At 38.5% G+C, this 24864-nt stretch overlaps 1 protein-coding gene across 6 annotated transcripts in view; it reads right to left on the bottom strand.

The window, feature by feature from the left end:
- IFT56 (intraflagellar transport 56) overlaps positions 1-24441 on the bottom strand; it is a 45758-nt gene extending 21317 nt beyond the window's left edge. For 2 of the 6 annotated variants that reach the window (XM_053978859.1, XM_053978860.1), the window contains exons 1-10: positions 24356-24438; positions 24056-24193; positions 23636-23728; positions 17596-17710; positions 8841-8890; positions 7072-7217; positions 5674-5845; positions 5207-5281; positions 3883-3985; positions 749-804 (exon numbers count right to left, since the gene is read on the bottom strand). In XM_053978859.1, coding sequence (XP_053834834.1) covers positions 749-804; positions 3883-3985; positions 5207-5281; positions 5674-5845; positions 7072-7217; positions 8841-8890; positions 17596-17710; positions 23636-23728; positions 24056-24193; positions 24356-24358 — 951 coding nt within the window. In that variant the 5' untranslated portion in view covers positions 24359-24438. Of the gene's footprint in view, positions 1-748; positions 805-1052; positions 1239-3882; positions 3986-5206; positions 5282-5673; positions 5846-7071; positions 7218-8628; positions 8751-8840; positions 8891-17595; positions 17711-18687; positions 18748-23635; positions 23729-24055; positions 24194-24355 lie in introns of those variants that run through there. The other 4 variants (XM_053978863.1, XM_053978864.1, XM_053978861.1 and 1 more) reach the window with 4 other exon arrangements.
- Between the last annotated feature and the right edge of the window lie 423 nt (positions 24442-24864).

The following is a 24864-nucleotide window of genomic DNA, read 5'->3' as shown; positions in this document are numbered from 1 at the left end:
ATGCAACAAGTGTAAAGCGATATCAGAAGACACTCCTCACTCCTCAGTACAGAATCACCAGATCTGTGTTTTTGAGGTTTTCCTTTTCCCTCCCTCCCTTCCTCCCTCCCTCTCTCCATCTAATTCCTTGCATACACTAATGAAAAGTCTCTTTTATGCCCAGCTATGTGACCTTTGGAAAATAAACAGCAAAGAGGAATAAATCAGAGACTAAAGATTTTGGAACAGCCACAGAAGAAAATTACAGTAGCAGGCAAGGGACACTGTAGTCTTCACTCATGGCAGCCAAAGTGTGATGGGATTAGAAAATACCATTTATTAAAATTGTTTAATCTAATCTAGCTAATTTTAATTGAAATGGCTTCAGGACAAACTATAGGAACATTTCAGCTAGCAAGTCCGAGGGATGAAAGCCACACCAGGCAGACAACCAGCTATAGTTGTAAGAGGGCTTTTATCTGTGCAGTAATGGTCCATTTCCCAAAATCAAGGCAGCACACAACAGAGCTGTATTCTAAGTTAAACCCAGGTGGTACAGTAATAAACAGGCTAAAGTACTCATATAGGCACATATATAATACTTTATGCATGCACATTAAATTTATTGTTCATGAAGGGCTGAAAACACAAGAGTTTTAAGAGTAGAAATGGAGCAAGCTGTCCTCAGGATACCGGTTTTGTACATGGCAGATTTCTTATCAGTTTATAACCTCTGTCTTTATGTGTCATGATATCATTTTCCAATTACCTGTGGAGCTGTAGGTTCCAGGTCCTTAATCAGGTTATAAGCCTCCTGCACATCATCTGAAATGCCAGACATTCGAATGCATGACAACCCATAGCACACTGTATTAGAACAAGTCACTCATCCTCTACAACATTCCCCGATAGTCATAGACTAAGAAATAAACCATTTAGACAGGAGGAGAAAGGTTAACTATAAATCATTGTGCATTTCTATCACAATGGTGATAGTTTTCTAGAACTCAAATAACAAATACAGAGTGAGTAATAGCTTCTTTATTACTACAGTTTTCCTAGCAGAGATGGTTTGGCCCCTTTGTTCATAATCCAATGGCTGACTTCTCAACTGCACAAGGTCAAAATAATAAATCCATCATCTTCCTGTATTTTGTTTTTGCATATTTATTTAGCCCTCAAAGAGAACGGGGTAACATGATGCTGTAGGGAAACTTCATCTTTTCCTTAGCAATATTTCAGCATCTGTCCAGCAGATCCTAATTAAAAAGGAAAAAGCACTACTAGTATTGAAGTCTAAATGTGAAGTTTGAAATCTATAAATAACTTCATTTCCACACAAGAATTATATAAACTGAATAGATCCTAAACTTTCCCTGAATTAAAAAATACATTGGCACTATGGTTGGCTTTGCAAATCAACCTAGTGAAGATCCTCTGTTACTGGCAAAATTTTGTTAATACAGCGTTACACCAACTGCCCACACAAATTAGCCTTATCAAATAAATTTTTTTTTTTCAACTAGAACATACAATCCATGCAACCACTTAAGGCAATATGCACTGGAGCTGCCAGGCTCCCACCCATCACCTCTGCTTTCTTACCTTGACTCCCTTGAACAGTCACATAGTAAGGCAGCATTACCTTTGCTTTTCTTTTTTTTTTTTTTTTTTTCTTAATATTTTTGGCTAGCTCAGGCTACCACTACCACAAAAAAAAAAAAAAAAAAAAAAAAAAAAAAAAAAAAGACTGTAAAAGACTGTAACCCTTATTTTTATCAACACAGTATAGACCATCAACACAGAACTGTGCTCTTCAGGCTCCAACAGAAGTGACAAACAAATCTCATGGCAGCAGATTACAGCAGGATACCAGTTGAACTTAAACCCTGTTAGAAGTCACTCTGCTGAAGAGTTGAAAAAACAGGATGCATGTTTGTGCTTCAATCATTCCAGTTCAGAGCATGTATCATCAGCACAACCCTACATTTATCAGAGACATTTTAAGTTTTGGAGAGACAGCTGTAGTCATTAGAAGTAAGAATTTCTCACTTTCCTAACCAATGTTGCTGCCCTAGCAAGACTTAAAAATGAAAACTTAGCCAAACCAGAAATGAGGTTTTAGTCCAAATTCCCCTTGATCTTGTCCGTACACAAGTCTTTTGTATATCACAGTAAAGTTAAGAACCTAACCAATGAAAATTACTGCAAAGTTAACAGCATATGAGTAAACAAGACTGATTTTTAACTGATGCATGAGATGCACTTTGTTTCCATGTAAGTAGAACTTAATTTGATACATATATTATTATCAACAATACTGTTGTGCAAGATAATTGGTAATAGTATCAATATTGCCTATAGTGACACTGATAACAATAATACTGGACAGAAAGGTGGCTGGGGACAGCAGACATGGATTTACCAATGCCAAAATGTACTCACTAATCCAAGGCGTGACTGGTTGTGTGAATAAGGAGATAAAGGTTGATGCTGTATACCTTGACTTTAGCAATGTCTTTGAAATGGTCTCTCATACAAACTTGAAAGATAGGACTGGCTAAGTAAGACTATAAGAGGATAGAAAACTGGCTGGACTACCAAGGGAGAGTGACCAGTTGTACAAAACCCAACAGGTGGCTCATCACTAACCAAATGCCCCAGGGACTGATACTGTTGAATAACTTATTTTTATTAATGATCCAGATCATAGCATAGAGTATTCTGAGCAAGTCTGTAAATGATAAAAGATTGCGAAGAAAGCTCCCAGATATTGAGAAGCAGCTCAGTAGGGTGAAAAAATGGGCTGAAAGAAATCTGATGAATTTCAATGGAGGCAAAATGCAAGTCTTGCTTGGTTTGAAACGTGCCTGAGCAAGTCAACTGTCTAAAAGGCAATCTGGCAGACAGCGCAGCCTTGCAGCAAAGGAGGCACACTGGATCATATTAGCATGAATGGAACCATCACAGCAAGGGAAGGAATTCTTTATTTGGCACTTGTGAAGTTGCACATGAGTACTGTGTCCAGGCTTGGGATCTGAGGATCAAGACAGACATTGAAACACTGGAGTGAGCCCACCTGAGGGGTCCCAAGGCAGGAAGAGGACTGAGGAGAAACTGAGAGAACTGAGTTTGCTTAGCTTTCAGAGAAGGAAGGATCTCAGGGGAGATCTTATCACTGTCTACAATTAACTGATAAGAGGGTATAGAGTAGATGAAAACAGGTTCCACAGAGTGAAAGAAAGGCAGGGAATTCAAGGTAGAACAGAGGAAGTTCTAACTGCATGCTTGTCTGGACAAGGCTTTATCTAATTGGACCTGCCTTGAATCACACAGCCAGTCAACCCACTGTTGAATAAAAGAACACAATGGGAGAATAGGAATAGCTCTGAAAAACTCAGATATTATTCAAAGAAGTTGGCAAACACAAGAGAGATACAAGTAGAAAATCCTTACCAACTGATTCTGGCTACCTATTTGCATTCTTCAGGAATTGTAAAGTAGATTTTAATGAAATATCTTGTTCACAGTCACTTCGGTTCATATTTTGTTTGTGCTATATTTACAGAAATGGTTGTCCTTGCCTTTACAGGACATATGCCTACCATTCTCACATATTCAGGCAGAGGAGAGGTACCCTCACTAGAAACAAATAAACGCTACCATCCCCATCCTGCAACCCAAAAATTCAAATACTCTGCTGAAGTAGGCTTTTTTGAGTGCACAGTTTTATAGCCCTTCTCTGCAAGCCATGGGAACTTTCACTTCGCTATTTTACAAGGAACAGAAAGTGAAATAAATTACATTTTACTGCAAAGGAAAAAAAAGCATTGAATAAGTTGAGATAAGATGAATTAATGTCATCCCTGAAGCTATGAAAGAGCCAGAGGAAGGTGTATTTACCTTGCTGGAGATAGTAAATCACAAGATTCAGTCTTGCCTCAGGAATAACATCAACCAGAGGAGGTAGGACTTGCAAAGCCCCTTCTCCTCCTCGGAAAACCACCTGCAGAGAAAAGCAGCACATTGATAATCATGTATCAGAATCTTTTCTATGATAAATTCATTCAAGGAAATTAATCCTTAAATTCCTACATAAACAGTATGAAAAGGTCAGTGGCTCTGGCATTAGTTTAATTCCTGCTTTAATGTAGCTGTAGAATTATACAGTGTGACAATCTCTACTCTGAAAAATATAAGTATTTAATGCATACCTAAAGATTAACTTATTTCAGCTTTTAGCAGCTCAAAAGAGTGAGACATTATATATCAAGAATTAAAAAGAATAACATAGTCTGAGTGAAGTGAACACATACAAAACTATAAACTGCTGATGATGTTTTCATATGAAAAAAATTTGGCTAACACCCCCACATTTATTTAGAATGACATAGGATCCTAAAATGATCAGGAGCAGTTGGGTATATTCCAGTTTCACATGACAGTTCCTCCAACAAGATCTAATGTACTTATTCAATAAAGCACTGGCAAAAATACCAACATACAAAGTAAACAACACTAACTTAAAAAAGTCCAGTTTGAAAGCAGTTTTAACTCTTTGAGAAAGAAGTGTTAGCTTGTGATGACTGCTCTTGAAAAATGATAAAGCAAGTATATGCCATGATAATGCCTGTCATTAAACATGAGCAATCTACTGTTACAAGTTATTCAGCAAAATAATAATACCACTGAAAGGAAAATTAACCATTAGTTACTCTTATTGACTCTTTTACTGCAGAACACAAAAGTATTTTGGTTTTATGAGCATCTTTTTTCCTAGAACTCTCTGCTTAGTAATTTTGGGATGAAGGCCATTTTCATGAGCTATCTTTATTCCAGTCAAATTGTTCTGGTACTAAATAGAGTTCAGGTCATCCTGTCCTGTAGACACTAATCTACAGTGTTATTATTGAGTGGGCTCTACAAAATATCTAGCATAGGTACTCTTACACAACATACATTATTTTAATATGCCTTCATGACTAACAGCTACAGTATTATTATTTTCTTGACAGTCTCTAACTGTCAGGGAAAAATTCCAGGAAAAAAAGGAAATACACTTGATTGCACATTCATTATACTGGTAGGATTCCTGGAATGGGACTTATATGGCAGCAAAGACTCAATTAAGTCTGCAATTTTTCAAAATATTCCATTTTAGGAATCATCATTAAAAGCTCTACAAATGACTGCAGTTCATATTAAATCCCAGAAATGCATTACTTACCAGATTGTGCTTAATGAGCTCCTTGCCAAACTCAAAAGATGATGAGGCACTGTCTGTCAAGTTTTTGAGCTCTGCCTGGAATTACATATATTCCAAAATTTTAACATAAAACCAAAAAAGCACTGAAGCCTAAGTAGAGCTTCAAATTAGCTTCAAAGCTGACAGCAAGACATCTCCATTGGTGTTGGATTACTAGAAGATTTTGCCTTCCCACTTCTATCTAATTCTTTTAGCAATTGGGTAGTACATATAAACACAAGAGCAAAAGGGAAAATGGAAAGACCACTGTGCACATATGTGGACAGATGGGTTAATGCCAGGGAAACTGAAATAGGTGACATTTCTATAAGAACATAGTGACAAGGTAAAAGCCATTATCAACATTACTGATTGAGACAAAGGAAAAGAAACATGTATGGAATCTTAAACTAAAATAAAGGTGAGTTGAAGGACTGTTCAATAGATACCTCTGCAGCCTTTCCATTGTAAAGTCGGAAATGGTTACAAGCCTTAAGGTTAAGAGCAATGGTGCTGTCAGGAACTTGCTGAAGATAAACAGCTAGCACTTCCTGTGATACATCATAGTAATCCAGTTTGTAATAGCACAGGGCCACATATACATTCAGAGCCAGGTATTCCCTGCAGGAAAGAGGATTAAAGAGAGCCTTTAAATCCCACCAGATAGTTTAGCATTTTCCCATTACAGCACATTAAAATAAAAGAAAGCTTTCACATCTATACATATTTTACAAACACATCAAAACTGGGGCTTCTGAGAAATACTTAGGGCTTCTCTAGTTTGTCAGCTAGGACACATTCAGAGCATTTTTTTCCACAGCAGCTACTGCAGCTTTTAAGAATTACCAACAAAACTTTTGGTTTGCGGGTCTGGGAAATAGTGGCAACTTCACACCAAGGAAGCGTGCAGAACAGGAGCACCATAATTGGCCTGGCAGAACACGATTTTCTAAGCAATACACTCAAAGACATTTAATGTGCCCATAAAAGTTTGTACCAAGTACAATTATTTCAAAAAATCCTTGTTATTACAAGCAGTCAAGCCAGATGAACTGGACAGAAAAAAGACAAGCATTTGTAAAAACACTAAGTAAAAGGATAATTGTTATGAAGGTTACTCATTTAGCTTTGAGTGATTGTTTTTGCAGGACGTAGAGGTTAAAATCTCTTTCCCAACATTACATGATATATGCATTATGATGGATTTCTCTGAAACATTCAAGAGGAGATAGTGTCAAAAGACAGCAGTATTCTGGGACAGCAGTTTCTATTCTATTAAAAATACTCCCAGCCACTTAGGAATTCAATTTGTTCCTTGTTAAATTCTGAACTAAAAATTTGCAGAACATGACAGAAAAACCTGACAAGTGTCACAGAGGATAAACAGAGAAGGAAATAATTTCAGACTTAAAGGAATGCAAGGAACTCTGCATAAAACCCAAGAACTGAACCCTTCTAAGGAAGGCTAAGAGGTGAAGGAGAAGTCAGTAATTCAAGCAAAGTCCCAAGACTGGCCATCAGAGGGGAAAAAATAAAAAGACAAAGCAGGTACATAACCATATATCATTTCAGAAGAAATAAGTAACAAAATAAAAAAGATAGCAGAATGAATTAACCAACAATTTCACAAAAAAGAAAACAAGAGAGAGCAGATTTCTTTTTAAATGTGGGGTTTTCAATAATACTTTGAATGGACAAAATTGAGGAGCTGCAACTGGTGCACATTCTGTGATGGGAAATGGACACAGCAGTTATGGAAAATGTCTATTTTCAGAAACCAAGCAACTATTTGGAATTTAAATGGCCCCAATAACATAGATGCTCCAATAGGGTTTAGAGATGCACACCGATTGTCCAGCAGAATGCGTTTGTAGATATCAATAGCTTCTTGGTAGTGGGACCGCATGTAGTGGATAGATGCCAGGCTAAGCTGATCTTCTGTAACATCTTGCAGGTTCTGGTGAGAGCTCATCAGTTTCTTTTCATCACTGAACTAAAAAGAGTGGGACACATTCTCAGAAGAGTTCAACAAGAAAAGCTTTTTAATTAACCAGGTTAGTTTTGTCCTTGCTGGTAAACACCATCAAATATCTGGAAAACTGCTGTTACTTTAAAGTTAATTTGACCACTGGAGAAACACAAACATTAAAGGAGCAGATGAGTTCAAACTGGATAAATGTTAGGCTAAAACAAAGCACACATTTTCCTTTAAGGTGTGATTTAGATATAATTACATGTCATGTGCTTTGATGGATAAGAGGGAAAGAGCTGAACTAATTATTTCACAAACAGAATTTTGCAACACAAAATTTCATTGTAATTATTCAAGACAGCAAAAATTCTACTGTTTGTAGATCCAAATCTAATGTCTCATGCATAGCAGAAAAACACAAGACTTGCAAACACACAAGCCCTAATTTTACTAGTCTTCTTTACAGCACTAACAAGTTCACTTTCACCAGGCTCCAATTTCTAGTTTCTTTAAGTAAATATTTATTTTTAAAAGCATTGCTGAATAGAACATTTAACACACACACAGAAGGCTAAAAAAGAACAGAGTTAAACATACCCATTACATTTGTATTACATTAGTGAAGTTGAGGCTATTTACCTAATAGGTCTGCTCAAAGCACTTATTCCACTACTTCCCTTTGTTGGTTTTGCTGATTCAACAGTAATTATGAATTTCTCTTAGACATAAATTGTAATATTATATATTTGTTTTTCCACCTATCTGCTAGTTTTCTTCAAATCCTTCTCCCCCCTCTTTGAGCCAATCACAAAGTTAAAAGGCAAGATAAGTTGCTTAACAGAACTAAAAGAAATGGGCTTCGTAGTTTTGGTAAAACCATGTATTTCCAGCAACTAACTAAATAAAGAGAAGTTGCATAATTCCTAGTTCATCACAGACATCTGTAAGTGCCAATGCCACTGTAAAAAGGCTTTAAGATTTCTCTCTTAAAATTAACTGATATTTAAGTAAAGAGCATCTGATATCAAAGCTAACATTCAAGATTTATACTTCCTTTTAAGTCAGTATCTTAACATATTCTGGTACAGGATGGTACAAAACCTAATTTAAGGGAAGGTAGCTATGTCTAGTAAGTGAAATAAGCACTTAATTGTTGTTGAAATTAAATTAAATTTCATGCTATTAACAATATGATTTCCTGGATACTGAACTACTTAAGAGGACCAGTAACAGCATATGCACCATTTTGGTCAAATTGCAACATATAAGAGAGCTGCAAGTTAGGAAAACTTGGTACATTTAGAAAAAAAAAAAAAGTAAAATAGTGGCTTCTACATTCCTGATTCTATTAAGGTTTTCATGCTCCTCATGATGAAAAATACCATTACATTCCTATTGTACAACTCATGTGAAGTGTATTGGCAATACTTGCCTTAGAAACATGCTGAGAGCATCTATTCTGAGATCATGTTTTCATACTTGCTTTCTCTTCCACATTTTAATACAGTAGGGTGGTTATGAAAAATGTTTGTTCTTCTGCCACCACAGGCATTTTAATTATTCTGCCAGGTTGCCAGCATAAATTACACATTAGTAAATTGAAAAGAAAACAAACAAAGCAGGAGTGAAGGAAAGACATCATACCTTATGTGCCAGGTGAAAGAGTAAACGGTTCTGGAGACCACTCTTAGGTGCTGAAAGGAAAATTCAGTATGGATTATTGTAATGAACTACTCACAGGGTATCTCTTCATATTTTTAACTTTCTTTCTCAATAGACATGAATGCACCCCTATTCTTTCATTAACTAGCCCAAGTACAGTTCTTCACTGAGAGCCCTTTGCAGGTCATGCCTTAGGGGAGGTTCTACAAATTTTAGAGTGGTTTAGAGGTCTTTCTCATTCCTATCTTCATTCCTTGACTATTTCTTTTTAAATTCCAGTTGAAAATAATTTTTCATTGGCCTCTACCTTCAATGAACCTTAAAACTTCTATGAATCACATTATCATTTCCCTACAGCAATTTCTCAATAATTCTCTGGGTTGTTTTTTTTTGTGACACATAAGCATAGCACTTTTTCAAAATAAAAAGTAGCAACAGATAAACTCAAGGCTCCTTCTATATGTGTCACATTTGAAATAAGTTTAGATTTATAATTCCAGGAATCTCGACAACTTCTAGTGTATTGAAAAACCCAGTGCTGCTACCATTTTGTTAGTCATGCACATTACATTATACCTCTAATATTTCTTCTGTCCTTAAGAATGAAAGGCATACAAAAGAATTCTACAGCCAGAGCAGATAAGATTCAAACCAAGATATGGCAAGAGACTTAAGAGGGGTATTTTCTTACTAGAGCCAGTAAAGTTAATGAAATTTCTTGCTCCAGCAGGATTAGGAATTCCATTGATTTCACTCCATATGACACAAATTGTAAACTGCAGAGTTTTTAGTCACTAGAGCCTTTTGCTTCACCAAGAGTGACAAATGTCCTGATCAAACAGAGCTATTCATTTCTTTTGCAAGCAATGTTCCAAAAAGCCTTCCCTTGTTTCCTGTACTTTTCCTAGCCTAATGAGCACTCTCATTCTTGCTCAGACCAACCAGATGGCAAACTATGTTCCACAGAAGGGGTGTACATGGAATCTTTACAAAAAGCAGAATTACTTACTGTGTTTATAAGGCCACAAAAGTGCAGAGTTAGCACAGCAATAGCCTGTAACACAAGGCTGTAATTCTTCTGACATCCTAAACCATAAAAGGGCTCAAACCACCAATCCCTCTTCCCCATCACCCCCTGAAGACAGAATTTATTTTTTTAAGCAATTTAGCAAGAGATTTGCAGATTTCTTATTCTTTCTCCACATAGTAAGTAAACTTCATAAGACAGTGGACAGTGCCAAAACCCAGGCCATTCTGATAAGATTGGCAGCACAAGGCTGCCCACCTACTTCTAGTAAGTACAACAACTATTTCTTCCCTTTTTCCCTTAGCAAACTGTTGTATTTAACCACATTCCTGGAAAAATTAGGACAGTTAATTGTATCTTTAAAGAGCTACTAGAATAGAAGTCCAAAACACAAAGGTGGCATGAAAGCACTCTCACAAGACCACAACATCTTGTAAGATACTTCTAACAGAGCATCAAGTTGTTAGGAAGCTAAATTGTCTTCAGTTTAGGATATATGTGGGAATTAGGATCTTTATTAAGTAACAGAAAGTTTCTGATCTACAATAAATATTGCATAGGCAGCTGTAGTAGTATAACTGACACAATAGCATGCACATTTCAGCCACTGAGTTAGTAAGTGAGAGTACCTTAATTTAGATGTACGCTCTTCACTCTACATGTTCCCTAGAATTAATTGATAGGTTTTAATATCAAAGTTTAGGAGGGTTGCACATGGACCATACATGTGCTTTTGTGAGAAACTTCAACCACAACCATCCTTCACCATTCAAAACATTTGGTCATCAAAGACTCCAAAAATACAAGCAGGACAGATTGTGGGATTTATACTGAAAATAACATATCTTTTTTGAGTAGGTTTTCCTTTTTTTTTTTTTTTCCTTTTGAGTGTGTTTTAGCATTAATTTCACAGTGAAAATTGTGACTTGCAAGCAATACTGTCAAGAATCTAAATCAAGGAATTTTTGTTTCACTGGTCAAACAGTGAGTGAAGGCTGCCCTTTCAAACCTGGCATCTAAGCTGACATCAAAATTGTTATTTACTTCTTGGCAAAAACTGGAACGTTAGCTCACATTATTTAACACTTAAAAACAGGTGAAAGATGAAATCTGAGTTTTGATGGTGTGCATGGATATATGGAGGGTGGAAAAGTGTCCTGCTTTGTAAGATATTATATGATACCAGCTATCTGATATTCTTTAAAATAAGTTGCTTAAAACCCCAGACAAATCTAGCTCTGTCAATATAGTAAGCAGAAATATGGAAACATTCAATATCAGCAGTTTCTTTTCTTTTGGTGCCAAATGCATTCTTTACGGAAGATAAGGAAACATATGAACAAGGTCAGATTAGTTTTCAGAAAGAATGGGGTCATGAATATTGGATAAAGACACTGTCAATCACTGGAGCAGGAAATGATACAACTGCCTCATCAGAGTCAATGATTTTTAAGGGACATTAGTTTGTTTTTTTTTATTATTCTCTGCTGCTACTGAATTTCATTGTCACTGATCTATTAATACTACCAGAAAGCATAATCTCCTTTTCCTGTTCTACTTTTTCAAGACAATGACTCTACTCTTTTTTTTTTTTTTTTTTTTTTTAAATCAGTACTAAGCAATCTTGGGATCATAAGGTACATTATGACAATGCTGCATGGCAACAAACTGGACCCTGCTTCAGGTCTAGTATTGCCTTGTACTCAAGCACTGAAGTAGCTGGATGAGATATATTTCCACCTAGGAAACGCATTGATATTCCTTTGCCAGAATTTTTGTCATGACCAGTGCTGTTTTTCCAGGCACTAGTGTCATAGCTGTCATAGATATTAAAAGTGTTCTGCATATTTTTATGTGCTGACACTGACAGGCACCTACTGAAGTATTTGTAGAAAATAAAATAAGCAACTACAGTAAGAACGAAGACATTGTTGAAGACGTCTTCACTAGTTATTAAACAAAACGTCAAACTCACTAGAAATGGCAGCTCAGATTCTTGGTGGGTTCCATGCTACTGTCTCAGGCAGTAAAAAGATGATGAAATAGAGTCATGGACAATCTGGAATTTGTGCCCTCTCATAAGAGTGCAAGGCACTGCTGGCCATGCATCCAGCATTAACAAATCCCATCTAGCACGTAATGCATATTCTATAGCAGCACTTCACACATCAACAGGCATAGAACACACGTTAAACACACCTAGCAGGAGCTGGTAGGGATGGAGCAGGGCTTAGAAGGATCCATCCTGACAGTAGAAAATATGACCAGAGGAAACCTTATTCTCCTTGTTCCTGAGAAAAAATGCTCTGCTTATCTGAACATAGTAGCTGAATGAAGCCCTCTGTGTCTCAAAACCAAAGTTTCACTGGTGGAGGGGAAAATGAAAGGGAATGGGAAAAAATGTTAAAAAAAACCCGTGGGCCAGTAGTGAGGTTTACACTTACACCCATTTAAACAGCTCAACTGTTCAGAATTTTCTTGAATGAAATTTACAGAGGATATTCACTGAAATTTTCCCATTCCCACAAAACTTAAATGGCAGTTCAGCTATGTTCAGTTACTTGCAATACACACACATTTAATTTCAGTCATACTAAGCACAAAGTAAATTAAAGATCATCAAATTAATTACTCCTGGGCTGTAGCTTCCACTATACTTAACAAGAAAATAAGGTTAGTAGCTTTTAGAGTTTAAACATGTGATCTTTTCACTTGTGACTTTGAAAGTTTCATATATGAAACAGCTGGTTCAAAACCTCAGCTAAAATGCACCAAAAACAAATACTGTTCTCAAGACAGAGGGTACAAGCAACAAAGCAGATAAAATCATGTAGGTGAACATACAATCCTAAGAAAAGGAAAACCCAGTAACTGTTCTGTGCCTGCTTGTAACTGAACATTTTCACTGGTGACAACTATTTCACACCTGAAAAACATTATTTCACAAATAAGCAAAACTGATTTGGAAAAGGTCATTGTTCTTACTAACCCATCTCTGTTCTGCTTTTGTACAATATTACTTGTTTCAATAAAGGCTGTAAAATGAGTTCTCTGTTCACTAAAACCACATTCACATCTGACACATGCAGAGATGTGAAGAAGCAAAGTAATTACAAAACTTTTCCCATCAAAAATTGGAAGGGATAAAAAAAACCCCAACTTTAATGAATGGTTCAGCAATACAACCCTGTCTGTGCATGAATCTTAAATTTAATTCTAAGATTCCATTTATCCTGAAAAGACTGTTTTTCATAACAGACTTAACTGTAGCCCCACTTATGTGCACATTTTGTGGTTTAAAAGAACAATTTTAGTTCTTATGCTTTAGTTCTTAACTTCTTTCCTAATGCAAGCCAACAGCTTCTGAAAGCACTATGCCAGCTTCTAAACAATCAGATCAGTTGTCGGGATCACAGTCCAAGTGTGCCAGGCTGAGTTTCTGTTCTTTGGCCTTTGCAAAGTAAAGAACTGTGAATGCAACATAAGAGTATTCATTTTTATAATAAAAAAATAATAATTTGTTGTTATTATATACTAAATCAAGATCAAAAGTTTAAGCCTCATTCTCTCAAGACAAGATTGGCTCACAGCACAGAAAACGCGTTCAGCCAATGTATGAGGACACAGATGCAAAAGGAGTCAGCAAAGCATCACTTGGCAGCTTCACTATGGGATGGCTACAAAACAACAGTAGCTGACTTGGAAGTAACTCTACCTTCACTTCAGAACCAGGAACATTAGTAACTGCAATGTGAGCAGACAACAGGGGAAAAGGAGAAGCCAGAAACATCTGAAAGGAATGTGGAAGAAAGCCTAGAGGAGGTAAAACAGAATTGTAATGAAAAACCTTCAAGGAGAGATTTTTCTTTATTGCCTTTTTGCTTTACTTCTTAGGTTATATTTGCAGTAATTCTTTTTTATATGACTTCTGATATTCAGACTTATTCTTTCCCGAGAGAATCACAGAATGGCTTAGATTGGAAGGGACCTTAAAGATACCTAATTCCAACTCCCCTGCTGTAGCCATGAACACCTTTCACTAGACCAGGTTACTCAAGACCCTGTTCAGCCTGGCTTTGAACATTTCTAGGGACAGAACTTCTCTGGGCAACCCCTCACCACCTCCACAGTAAAGAATTTCTTCCTTGTATCTAATCTAAACCTACTCTCAGTTAAAAGCTATTCCTCCTTGTCCTATCACTACATGCCTGTGTTAATGGTCTTTGTTCAGTTCTCTTTTAAGTCTTGTCTAGGTACTGGAAAGCCTGAATGAGGTCCCCTGAACCCTTTTGTTCTCCAAGTTGAAAAATCCAATTATCTTTGCCTTTCCTTATAGGAAAGGTGCTCCATCCCTCTCATCATTTTAGTGGCCTACTCTGGACTTGCTCCAGCAGGTCCATGTCCTTCCTATGCTGAGGACCCCAGAGCTGGATGCAGCACCACAGATGGGGTCTCACCAGAACAGAGCAAAGGGGCGGAATCCCCTCCTTCATCCTGCTGCCCATGCTCCTTTGGATGCAGCCCAGGACACAATTGGCTTTCTGTGCTGTGAGTGCCATTGCTGGGTCATGTCCAGCCTCTTGTCCACCTGCACTCTCAAGTCCTTCTTGGCAGGACTGACTTTGATCCCTTCATCCCCCAGCTGGTGTTGATACCAGGGGTTGCCCCAACCCAGGTGCAGCACCTTGCACTCGGTTGTGCTGAACTTCTTAATGTTCTCACAGATCGACCTCTCAAGCCTGTTCAGATCCCTATGGCTGGCATCCCATCCTTCAGGTGAGTGAAGAGCACCACTCAGCTTGGTGCTATCTGCAAACCTGCTGAAGGTGCACTTGATCCCTTCATCTGTGTCATTAATGATGATATGAGATAACACTGGTCCCAATACAGACCCCTGAGGGACACCACTGGTCACTTGGGCCCATTGGGACTCTGAGCTGTTGATCACTACCCTCTGGATCTGTCTGAACAATTCTTAATCCACCTAACAGTCTATCCCATCAAATCCATATCTATACAATTTTGAGAGAAGAATTTTGTGAAGAACCATGTCAAAAGCTTTACAGAAGTCCAGATAAATTACATCCATAGCCCTTCCCTTGCCCACTGAAGGAGTCACTCTATCACTGAAAGCCACTAAGTTGGTCAGGCAGAACTTGCCCTTGGTGAAACTATGCTGGCAGTCCTTAATGACCTCCCCATCCCCTCTATTCCATGAAGTTTGAATTAAATAACAACGAGCCAAGAGATCAACTCACATCTATTATAAAATAAAGATAAAATCTTGCTCCACAAGAGATTGTGGACTATGTATCTGTATGAATATGTTAATTACCTCATGTCTTTTAATGATAGTTTCCTAAATTTTAAGTATCCTGCAAAATTTTCCTCATTAATGGAATGATGGTTAACAACAATTTCCTTTAGCAACAACACCAGTATATGGCAAGAAAGAACTTGATTTGATTTCAAGATATTTACATGTTTGTGTGGAAAACTTATTCCAGAAAGCTAGCTGATATTTATACTCCCTTTCACACAGAGATTGTGTCACTGTAGAAATTTAGAACTATAGCTGAAACTAAATTAGTTTCCCTTAATTGTTTTAGCAGTATGCTACTTTCAGGGGTTTAGCATAACTGCAGCAATAAACAGCACACACTATATAAAAATTCAGGCAAAATAATCCCAAAATAGCAATGGTAAAGAGCCTAATATTAACACCTATCATTTTTTTTCAGTGGTATTCAAGGCAGTATTGGATAAATGGTGTTCTTCTAAAGACTTTTCCTGTTCAAAGGAAGTATGTTTATTTTTCTTCAAGGTCTTTGCAAAACTGTGGAAGAGAGCACAAAATGATATGGCCTCAGCTGTCAATACTATATTGCAAACAGCCACCACTTATGCAATCCTAAATTGTTAAAAAAAAGATCTGACTTAAGTAAAAATGAAATGGTTTAAATTCAATATAAGAAAGACTGAAAAGGGAATATACCACACTTAAAAGCTTTCAGTGGAGAAAGGACAAGCATTACAAATCCTCAGATGTGACTGCTTCCCACCAAGCTTAAGTAGCCAGAAATTACCAGATTACAGTACTCACAAGAAAGGTTTAGCATGTCATTATAAAAACTCGCATGCTGTTCTTCTTAAACAATTATGTAAAATCAGGAACTGATCAGGAACTGAACTAATGTGACCACTCCATTATTTTCTGTTCCCTCCCTCAGCTACACTCCGTCCTGCTCTTGCTTTCTTAATATTCCTACCCCTGCCTCCAGCACCCAAATATCACTAACTGCACCCCTTACTCTGCCACTCACTGTACTATTACTAACTAATCTGAAGGGGCAGGACAAACACTAACCTTCCCTCCCCTCCAGCTCACAGTTAATAAATGTGCATGCCAGCTCTGTATCTGTCATCTCTAGAATGGATTACTGTAACTCACAAGATGTGAAGCTGATGACAATGGCTCCAACTGGTACAGGACGCAGCTGCTTGCTTCCTCCATGCTCTAGGTCACAGTGACACCTCAAAGCTCTATTGCCCATTTATTTTTAGATTCACTTCAAATTTTAGGTTGCAATCTCCAAATCTCAAATTTGTGGTACGTTAAAGATTAAATTATTTGTGAATATTAGAAATTTACACACCTCTTGAACAATACAAATCACGAAGCCCTACATCAAATTTTTTTACAAGTGAAAATAAAAGAAACATTTCCAGTTGTGGGACTCAAGCTCAGCATGATCTTTCTGAGGATTTTAAAGGGATATGAGAACCTAATTCTTTTTTTTTAATGTTACAAAATTGTCCTTTTGGAAGGCACTCTTTCACAGCAGAAGAAAGCACACTATTATTTTCTTCCTACTCTATTCTGCAGCTCAAGACAAGAAGACTAATGAAAGAAAGGAGAAAACCCATCCTTCAATAAGAGTTTTATCCTAAGAAGGCAAGGGTCAGAAGTTGAGTGGGATATCACTACTCTTAATTCTACTTAAAACACACTGAGATACTATGGTTATAGAAAACAATATAAATCACTAAGATATATAAAAAGTGATGGGCAACAAAGTTAAACTACAGAAACATTTTTAGGCAGCAAAAATTTCTCTGGAATCCAATTTTCATTTCTCCTCTTTGAATGATCCCATGCATGTTCAGATTAAAGTAGAACTGTAATAATGTGACTATTGAACTCCATGCCTTGAAGAATCAGATACCTAACATCTGACTTATAAGGCAATGAGACCACCTACTAAGTCATTCAAACTACGTAAACAGAGCTCTTGTCTTCATCAGGGAGAATGGTTAGTTCTCTCAGATGCTTATTTGTTTTATAATAATTTCACTGGCTTAATTTGCTTCATCTGCGCTGGCTCAGGGACACAGAAGCAGTCAAAAGAAAAGTAACCTTTTGTTGTTGGTTGGCATATGCTGGGTTTTGTATTTAGAAATTAATAAGAGAAACTATTTTCCAGATGCTTATTTTAGTTCCAGCTGCTCCATATGCCCAAGGTATTTTTAGGAAGGAAACTGCATGATAATTCTCCCGTTAAATGAAAGTTAAAATTAACTAACCCCCAAACAAAACCCCAAGCCCAAAAAACTTTGCTCTAAAGTATCCTTTATTGCATACTTTGTCTGAAATTACTTTAAGTGTTCAAATCAATAAGCAGTCTTTTCCAACAGAGCCATACATCTCACCTTTCAAGGCTGCTTGTTCTGCTTGTGTGTACATCCCCAGAAAGAAGTATGTACAGGCAAGGTTCACCCAAACATCTGGATTGCAAGTTGCTTGCTTGGTTAAAGCCTCATATTCCTGTAACAGAAGAGAGGGTTGATTTTTTAAAAAATGTGTAATAGCACATACTTGTATTAAATATAATTCTTTCTTCCACAATTTTATAATGTATCATTGAATTACTGAGATCAAACAATTTATTCTGAAGTTCACTGCAGTCCTTACAACAAAACTATTATTTTAAGCTATGTCCCTACTTTTTTGTTTGCAACACTGTAACAGACCACAGGGACAAGCAGTGCCATAAATCATCACATATAAGCAAGATTTCTGTTAATACTGAAGTTACAGAGATATAAAACATATTTATACTGTAAATGCATTATAGCAAAAATATTATTTACATATATAAGCCCCAATATATGTAAGCTATAAAAGCATCAATATAACCAACTTCTGTTGCTTTCCTAAGTTCTCCTCCAGTCAAAGCCTGGGAGCCATAATCACCAGGGAAATCTCTTTGTGAATACTTACTGGAGCAAGCGTTAAATGTGTTTTTGTAAACCTGTAGATAGTGTCTTAGTGTATATTAAACATGTGGAAGTGTGTGTTAAGTCTGAGTTATGCAATATAATAATATCAAGTGCAGGAAGAAAATTTTTTTGTACTACTAATAACTAAAGTATTTTTAAATTGTGTTTATTTTTATCACATTTTTTTTTAGTTCCTAATTTTGTGTATGTTTTATAATTACATATTAGTACAGTGGTACATGTATATAATTTATAAATGTATAGATATGTGTATATACATTGGGGGTGTGTACTCAAAAATTTTTTACTAATAGGGGTATAGCAAAATTGTTTGGAGACCACTGCATTAAAATGCAAGCCTATAAATCAGTATTGGGCAAATTCAAGATCTCCTTACAGACGAAGATTAGTCATTTGTAGTAAATATTAATAACCCGTTCCTAACTTTACCATTTCCCATTTTAAGATTTACAGCCAACAGCTATAGAAAGGCTCTAAAAAGCATATTCTGATATTTTTTACACATCCACATTGATTATATATCCTTTAATTCTGCTACAGAAACAGCTTCATTTCTTGTTATCTGTGAAACAGCAAAAACTTAACAGATTAATCTTTCCTTCTACTTTTTTTAAACAAAAAAACTTTGCAGCCACTAAACAATTATATTCCTGAAGATAAGCATCTTTCCTCAGAGTAACAACAGGTGCTAAAAACAGAGGCATGGAGATCTCTAAATGCCATTTTTCCTGTGTCACAGTTCTGATAAATTCCTAGGAAGGACCATCCCAATGGAAGTGCCTGCTGCTGGTGCTCCTGATCTCCATCCAGCCATGAAGGCAGGAAGCATAAGGCAAAGCAGGCAGGGTCACTCAAGGTTCTCACAAGACCTGCTGAAGGAATGTCATCCATGTACTCCAGATCACTGCAAGCTGCTCATCCCTCCCAGCAAAACATCCCTTTGACTCTGTACTTGTTCCCCTAACATGAATTGGAAGTCCCCTCTACCTAGGGAGAGTTTAGCAGATTGAGCCTCTGTGGGTGGGAGACTTCTTACCTCTGGGAAAAAGGACAGATATATATATATACAGAATGAGATAAAATAAGTCATGCCCAAAGGACAGCAAATCCCAGGAGCGCAAACATGCTGACAAAAATAAAGTTTAAAGTGTGCAAGCATAAAGAATTAATTTTTTTGCTGCCAAATAAAAGTAAGCTGCACTCCCAAACAGAGAAGATACTGGTCCTTACCAGTATCTTAAAAGCACCCTTAATAGCCAGCTCAGTCTTGCTAGTAGTTCAGGGACTAGCTGTCCAATAATATTTACAATAAATAAACACAAACATAATAAATATAATAATAATAATGATTAATATTTTAAAAATAAAACATAGAGGCCAACCTTTCCTACTGAGGCCAGTTTAATCTTGACGTAGGCCTGTCATGGAGCTCTGAGATATAGGCCACTGCTGTTTATTGGGACCATCTGGAACCTTTCAAAATTCATTCAGATTAAATGCACCCAAAGGTCTCTTTTGACTAGGGCTTCAGGCAGATTAATTAGAAAAGACAAAGTGCATAAACACAAGTCATGTTCTGGCTTGGCCATTCCAAGTAAGCAATATATAAAGAGTGTTCTAGCAGTACCAATGTGACTCTGTGGAAACAGTAAATAAAAATTAGGACTATTAGTGCTCCTTATCCTGTAGTTCTGGGCCATGTGTCTGGACTATGTGCTATTGCCCCTTTCCTCACTGAAAGCCATTCAACATAAGTCTCTCAAAGACTACTTCACAAGAACTTCCCCCCCTCCTTTCTAAATAAACCAACAAACCAAAAAAAAAAAAAAAAAACCAAACAAAAAAACCCCAAAAAACTCTCAAACCTGTCCTAAGAGTCAACCTGAGGCATACTTTTGCCATCCAGAAGCACTAACAACTCCTTGCTATTTTACTCTCCTCCTCCTCATGCCTCTATCACTAGACACATGCAGTTTTCCTCAAAAGCAGGCTGCCAGATCGATTGTCTACAACTATGGACACATACTAACAATGCAGAGGGCCAACTCAATGCCCTCATTACTTGTCTGAATTCTTCAAGCCCATAAACACAGATGCTGAAGAGCCAATAAACAAGCCAACATATATGGCTGCTCCATATGTGCTCAAATGAGATACTTACCATAACCTGGCTACAGTCATCATAGAGAGGCCTAGAGAACTCCCAGAGCTAAAAAAACCCACTTTTTACTTTCTATTTTCAGCTATCAGGAACTGAAGTGTACCGGTATTCTCACACTTCTCACAGAATTACTCAAGCATGACCAGATACTGCTCATGGATGAACAATTACCCTAGTGCAGCCCTGGTCCTTCCCTGACTTACTGTTTGACTAAAATTATCCTGAGCCAAGCTGGCAGGAGGTCCTGTTCAGTGAAGTGGTGGAATAGCTCCTACTTCTCTGCCAGGAGAAAGGTGGCAGATTGGAGAGACTGCTGCTGGCTGGTTGTAGGATTTTGACAGAAACAATGCATTGAAGGCTGTAGCCCAGGGGTCAGTCTTTGCTCTCATGTGTGCAGTTGATGAGCCAAAATGGCATTACCATGGCCAGCAGCTGCACCATGCCAGTATGCTGTATGCCTTGAAGCAGAGGGTGCAGACTGCAAGCTTGAAATTGTTCTTGAATCCAACCAAGAAGTGCACCTGCCCATGGTAAGTTGTCTAGTAATTTTTTTAATATATGTATATAGATATGGGCACAGATATAAAAAAACCCCAAAACCTCATTTTTTAAGGCTCCAGCTGATTCAATTTATAAGACCAAGCAGCTCAGACAAAGAATAATTGGCCTGATGCTCTAATTCTGGTACTTGGGTGACACTGGGAAAATTTTCAGAAGATTTTAGATTAGAGCTATGAACAAGCAGCAGCAGCTGCAGAAAGACAGATGGGTTTTTCTCCATTATGGACACGAGATATGGATGATTCCAGAAAAATAATTAGATGTCATCATATACTAGGGAAGCTCTGGTTGCCATATGATGCCAGGAAGACATGAGCTACTCAGTAAAAATAAGCTTGTCCATGAAGGAAGTTAGTCAGTCCCCCAGGAAGAACTGCACCATGACTGCTGGAAGAGTCAAGCCCATTGCAATATCATTTGTAAACTGGGGTACAGCAGAAGGGATGATCCCACCAGACCAGTGGCAGTGGCATAACCCTTGAGAAAGGCATCTGCTGTTAAAAGGGGGAAAGTATAACCCTAGTGAAGCTGAGGTTAGTGCTCTACCTAGAGGATACCTAACTGTTGTTGGTGTGCTTGTGATAAGAGAATGTGAATTCTCTCACATGAATGTGACAGATTTTGCTGTCATTCTCTCTGAATATATTCCTGGAGCTGGAATGGATGTCTGTGTGTTTTTCATTTCTTCCCTTTTTCTCCCGGTGGTGCACGATGGCCACAATTCCCAAGCTTACCCAAAAGTTGCTACGCAACTAACACACCCAGCTCACCATGGAAGTATCATCATTAATAAAAGCATTGAACAGTGTGATTTCTGTGATTTCATCAGGTACAAACCATGAACAGGAATACAAACCATGAACTCTTAATACACTGGCACACACTATGTGTTGTCACTTGCAGGAACATAGCAGTGTAAATAATTTCTATTATGTGCAATGCCATTCTGGATAATTCAGCAGAATCTTTGACCCACAGTATTTTATTTACAGTGCTTTTGGCACTCCCCAAAGAGTGCTCGAAGATCTCAAGGGTATAGATTATCAAGGAATTTGTCCTTGAGAATACAGCAACAACACCCCTGCAACATAGCATATGAGATAACAGCATTTTACATTTCAACATGGAAGTCAATAACTGAAAGGCAGCTCAGCCTCCACGGTGGAATGAGACCTACAGCCTTAGAAATTAAAACTAGAGTGTTCTGGCCCCAAAGAAATTAGGTTGAGATGCACAGGCTCATTTCCCACATGCCACCAGAAAAATGACAAAGCTATCAGGACTTATCACTGTGCAAAAAAACAGTATTAAATCCGGGAAGACAAGCCCTATGATCTCTCACTTAAAACATACACAATCAATCAAACTACAAATCATACAAACCTTTTATTGTTCAACTTAGGCAGAAAACCAGGAAAAAAGATGTCTATATTGCAGTTTTTAAAAGCCTGAATCAAGAGCACCACCTAGTGGTGAATCAAACACCACATGCAAAACCAACTAGGAAAATCTAAAAAAAGCAGTTGCCTTTTCATTGAAGGAAACACGTAACATCTACTCTGGCTATAAAAGCATCTCCTGGGTATTTAAAAAAGCAGAATTTATTTCAAATTTATTTTCAAATTCTTTTTTATTTCAAAGAAATCGCAAATTATTTTTCATTTGTATATGAACATTTTCTTTTTAAACTTTTGCTCCCTATTAACACCTAATGTCTAGATATAAATTAACTACAGCAACTGATTGTTGTATTCATAATATCTAAATTCCACCGGTCTAAACATGAATATTAATTTACCATGATGTCCTGTACATTCTACATTCTATACTGTTTACCATCCATTTGATTCACTGAGCATTTCTAATATCTCCAACAGATATTTTTCTCTTCAATTTTTTAAAAGACAGAGTGCCCTGTGCCTTTCTTACTTAGAAGCTTTAGAGTTTTCACCTCATGTATGCATCTTGTGCATGTGACCATTTATCTAAGAGAGAAAATATCATCATTGTTCTATAATCTATTTCTTTTCTTTTTATTATCTTTTGTTAATACTTTAAATTAACATCTGTTTTTAATATTGATTCTGGGGAAAGCAAGTTCAAAGACTGCAAAACCAGCTATACTTCAGTTACACTTCACAGTGAAGGGACACAACAGAACTGTAAGAGGCAAACATTAAAATGTACATATTTGAACAATTAACATATATTTTAGTGACTTAAAGCTTTTAGAAAAAAAAAGACTGCCTCATTTAATTGAATTACCTAATATAAGAAAATGCAAAGAAGAGCAATAAAGTACATTAAATGGTCAGGGGCATCAACTTCTAAAGAAAGAATTTTTTTATACCTATCACAGAAAAGCTACACAATGAAGACAGAAATATTATTAAACCTGAAAAACGAAACTGTGGAAACCCAGCTGGAAAAAGGGAATGATGGATTTAGGACATGAACAATGACATTCAACGGAACAAATTAAGCTACTGAGCCTAGTATGAAATAAGTCGGTACATAACATTTAAAAAGTTCTATTTTCATAGGCAAAATACAATTTTTTTTTCCCAATCCAAACTGCTTCCCACAGCATCTGCCTTATTACTGTACATTTGTACCTTAACTGGCTAGCAGGGCTGTTCCCTATTACAGACCATCTTCCTCCTGTTGTCATTGCTTTATCACAACATCCCAATTTCCAACCTCGGGAACAGAACTTCCCCACCTTACCTCCAAAGCTCTCTTGTAGTCACCCAAATGAAATGCACAGTATCCGATCCAAAGGTTGCCATCCTCCTCCTCCTCGCCCACGTGCTGTTTAAACTTCGCAGAGAATAAAGAATGTAAGAATTTTGTCAGCTGACACAGCTTCTAAAGCCCCACAGATAACCAAAGCAATACTAGGCTATCATAGCGCGGATGGTTTGACAGCTGTGGACGCTGCTGGGGTGGAGCTGCTTTCACATTTCGAAGGGCAGCAGCAGGCAGCCCTCACAGGCCAAACCCGGCTCCGTGAAGCAGGGAGCAACAGGTGCCGCTGCCTGAGGGGCGAGAGGCTCACAAGGCAGGGGAAGGGGTGCTCTCGCCCCGCTGCCCTGAGGGCACAGGGCTGGCAGCGACGATCCCGCTCTCCCGAGGGGAGCCTGTCACCTCCAGCAAGGCGATCGCGCCGGTGAAGTCCCTCTGGGCCAAGAGCTCTTCCAACTGCGGCACCTCCTTCCCTTTCTTCCTCCGCCTGTCTCCCGGCGGCGGGGTACCCCCCACGGCCGGCTTGGCCCGCGAGAGCATCTGGGCACAGAGCAAAGAGGAGTCGGGTCAGAGCGGGCCCTCCCTCGGCGGTGCCCTCCCCGCCGCGTCCCCCGTCCTGCCGCCCCTCACCATGCTGCGATCACTCACTGCCCCGCCGCCCCTCACCATCCTACCATCCCTCACCGCCCCGCCGCCCCTCACCATCCTGTGGCCGGGCCCGGGCTCCGCGTTGCCGCGGCGGCGCCGTTGCCAGGGTAACGGCGGGACGGCGGAAGGCCGCGGTGAAAGGGCGCCGGCTGACGACTGGCGCCGTCCCCAGGGTTCCGCCGCCCGTGCGGCGGATGGCGATCTCCGCGGCGGCCGCCTCGGTCAGAGCCGCGCTGGTTCCTCCCCCAAACCCCGTGGCTCTTCCTCTCCTCGCCTTTGGCCCCTGGCCTGAACATCCGGGTCCCGCACTTGGGTCGCAACAGCGCCACGGATTTGGGACAGAGTGGCTGGAAAGCGGCCAGGTGGAAAAGGACCCGGGGGCGCTGGTTGACAGCGTGTGGCCAGGTGGCCAAGAAGGCCAGTGGCGTCGTGTCAGATAAAATGTGGCCAGCCCCTGTACCCTCGTGAGGCCACGACAAGAACGCCATTGAGGGGCTGGAGTGTGTCCAAAGGAGGGCAGCAAAGCTGCTGAGGGGTCTGGAGCACAAATCTAGTTGTCCCAA

The sequence above is a fragment of the Vidua macroura genome, chromosome 5, assembly GCF_024509145.1.
Source record: "Vidua macroura isolate BioBank_ID:100142 chromosome 5, ASM2450914v1, whole genome shotgun sequence".
In the NCBI taxonomy this organism is placed as follows: domain Eukaryota; kingdom Metazoa; phylum Chordata; class Aves; order Passeriformes; family Viduidae; genus Vidua; species Vidua macroura.
The sequence above is the reverse complement of the archived record's forward strand: the minus strand, read 5'-3'. Positions and strand labels throughout refer to the sequence as shown.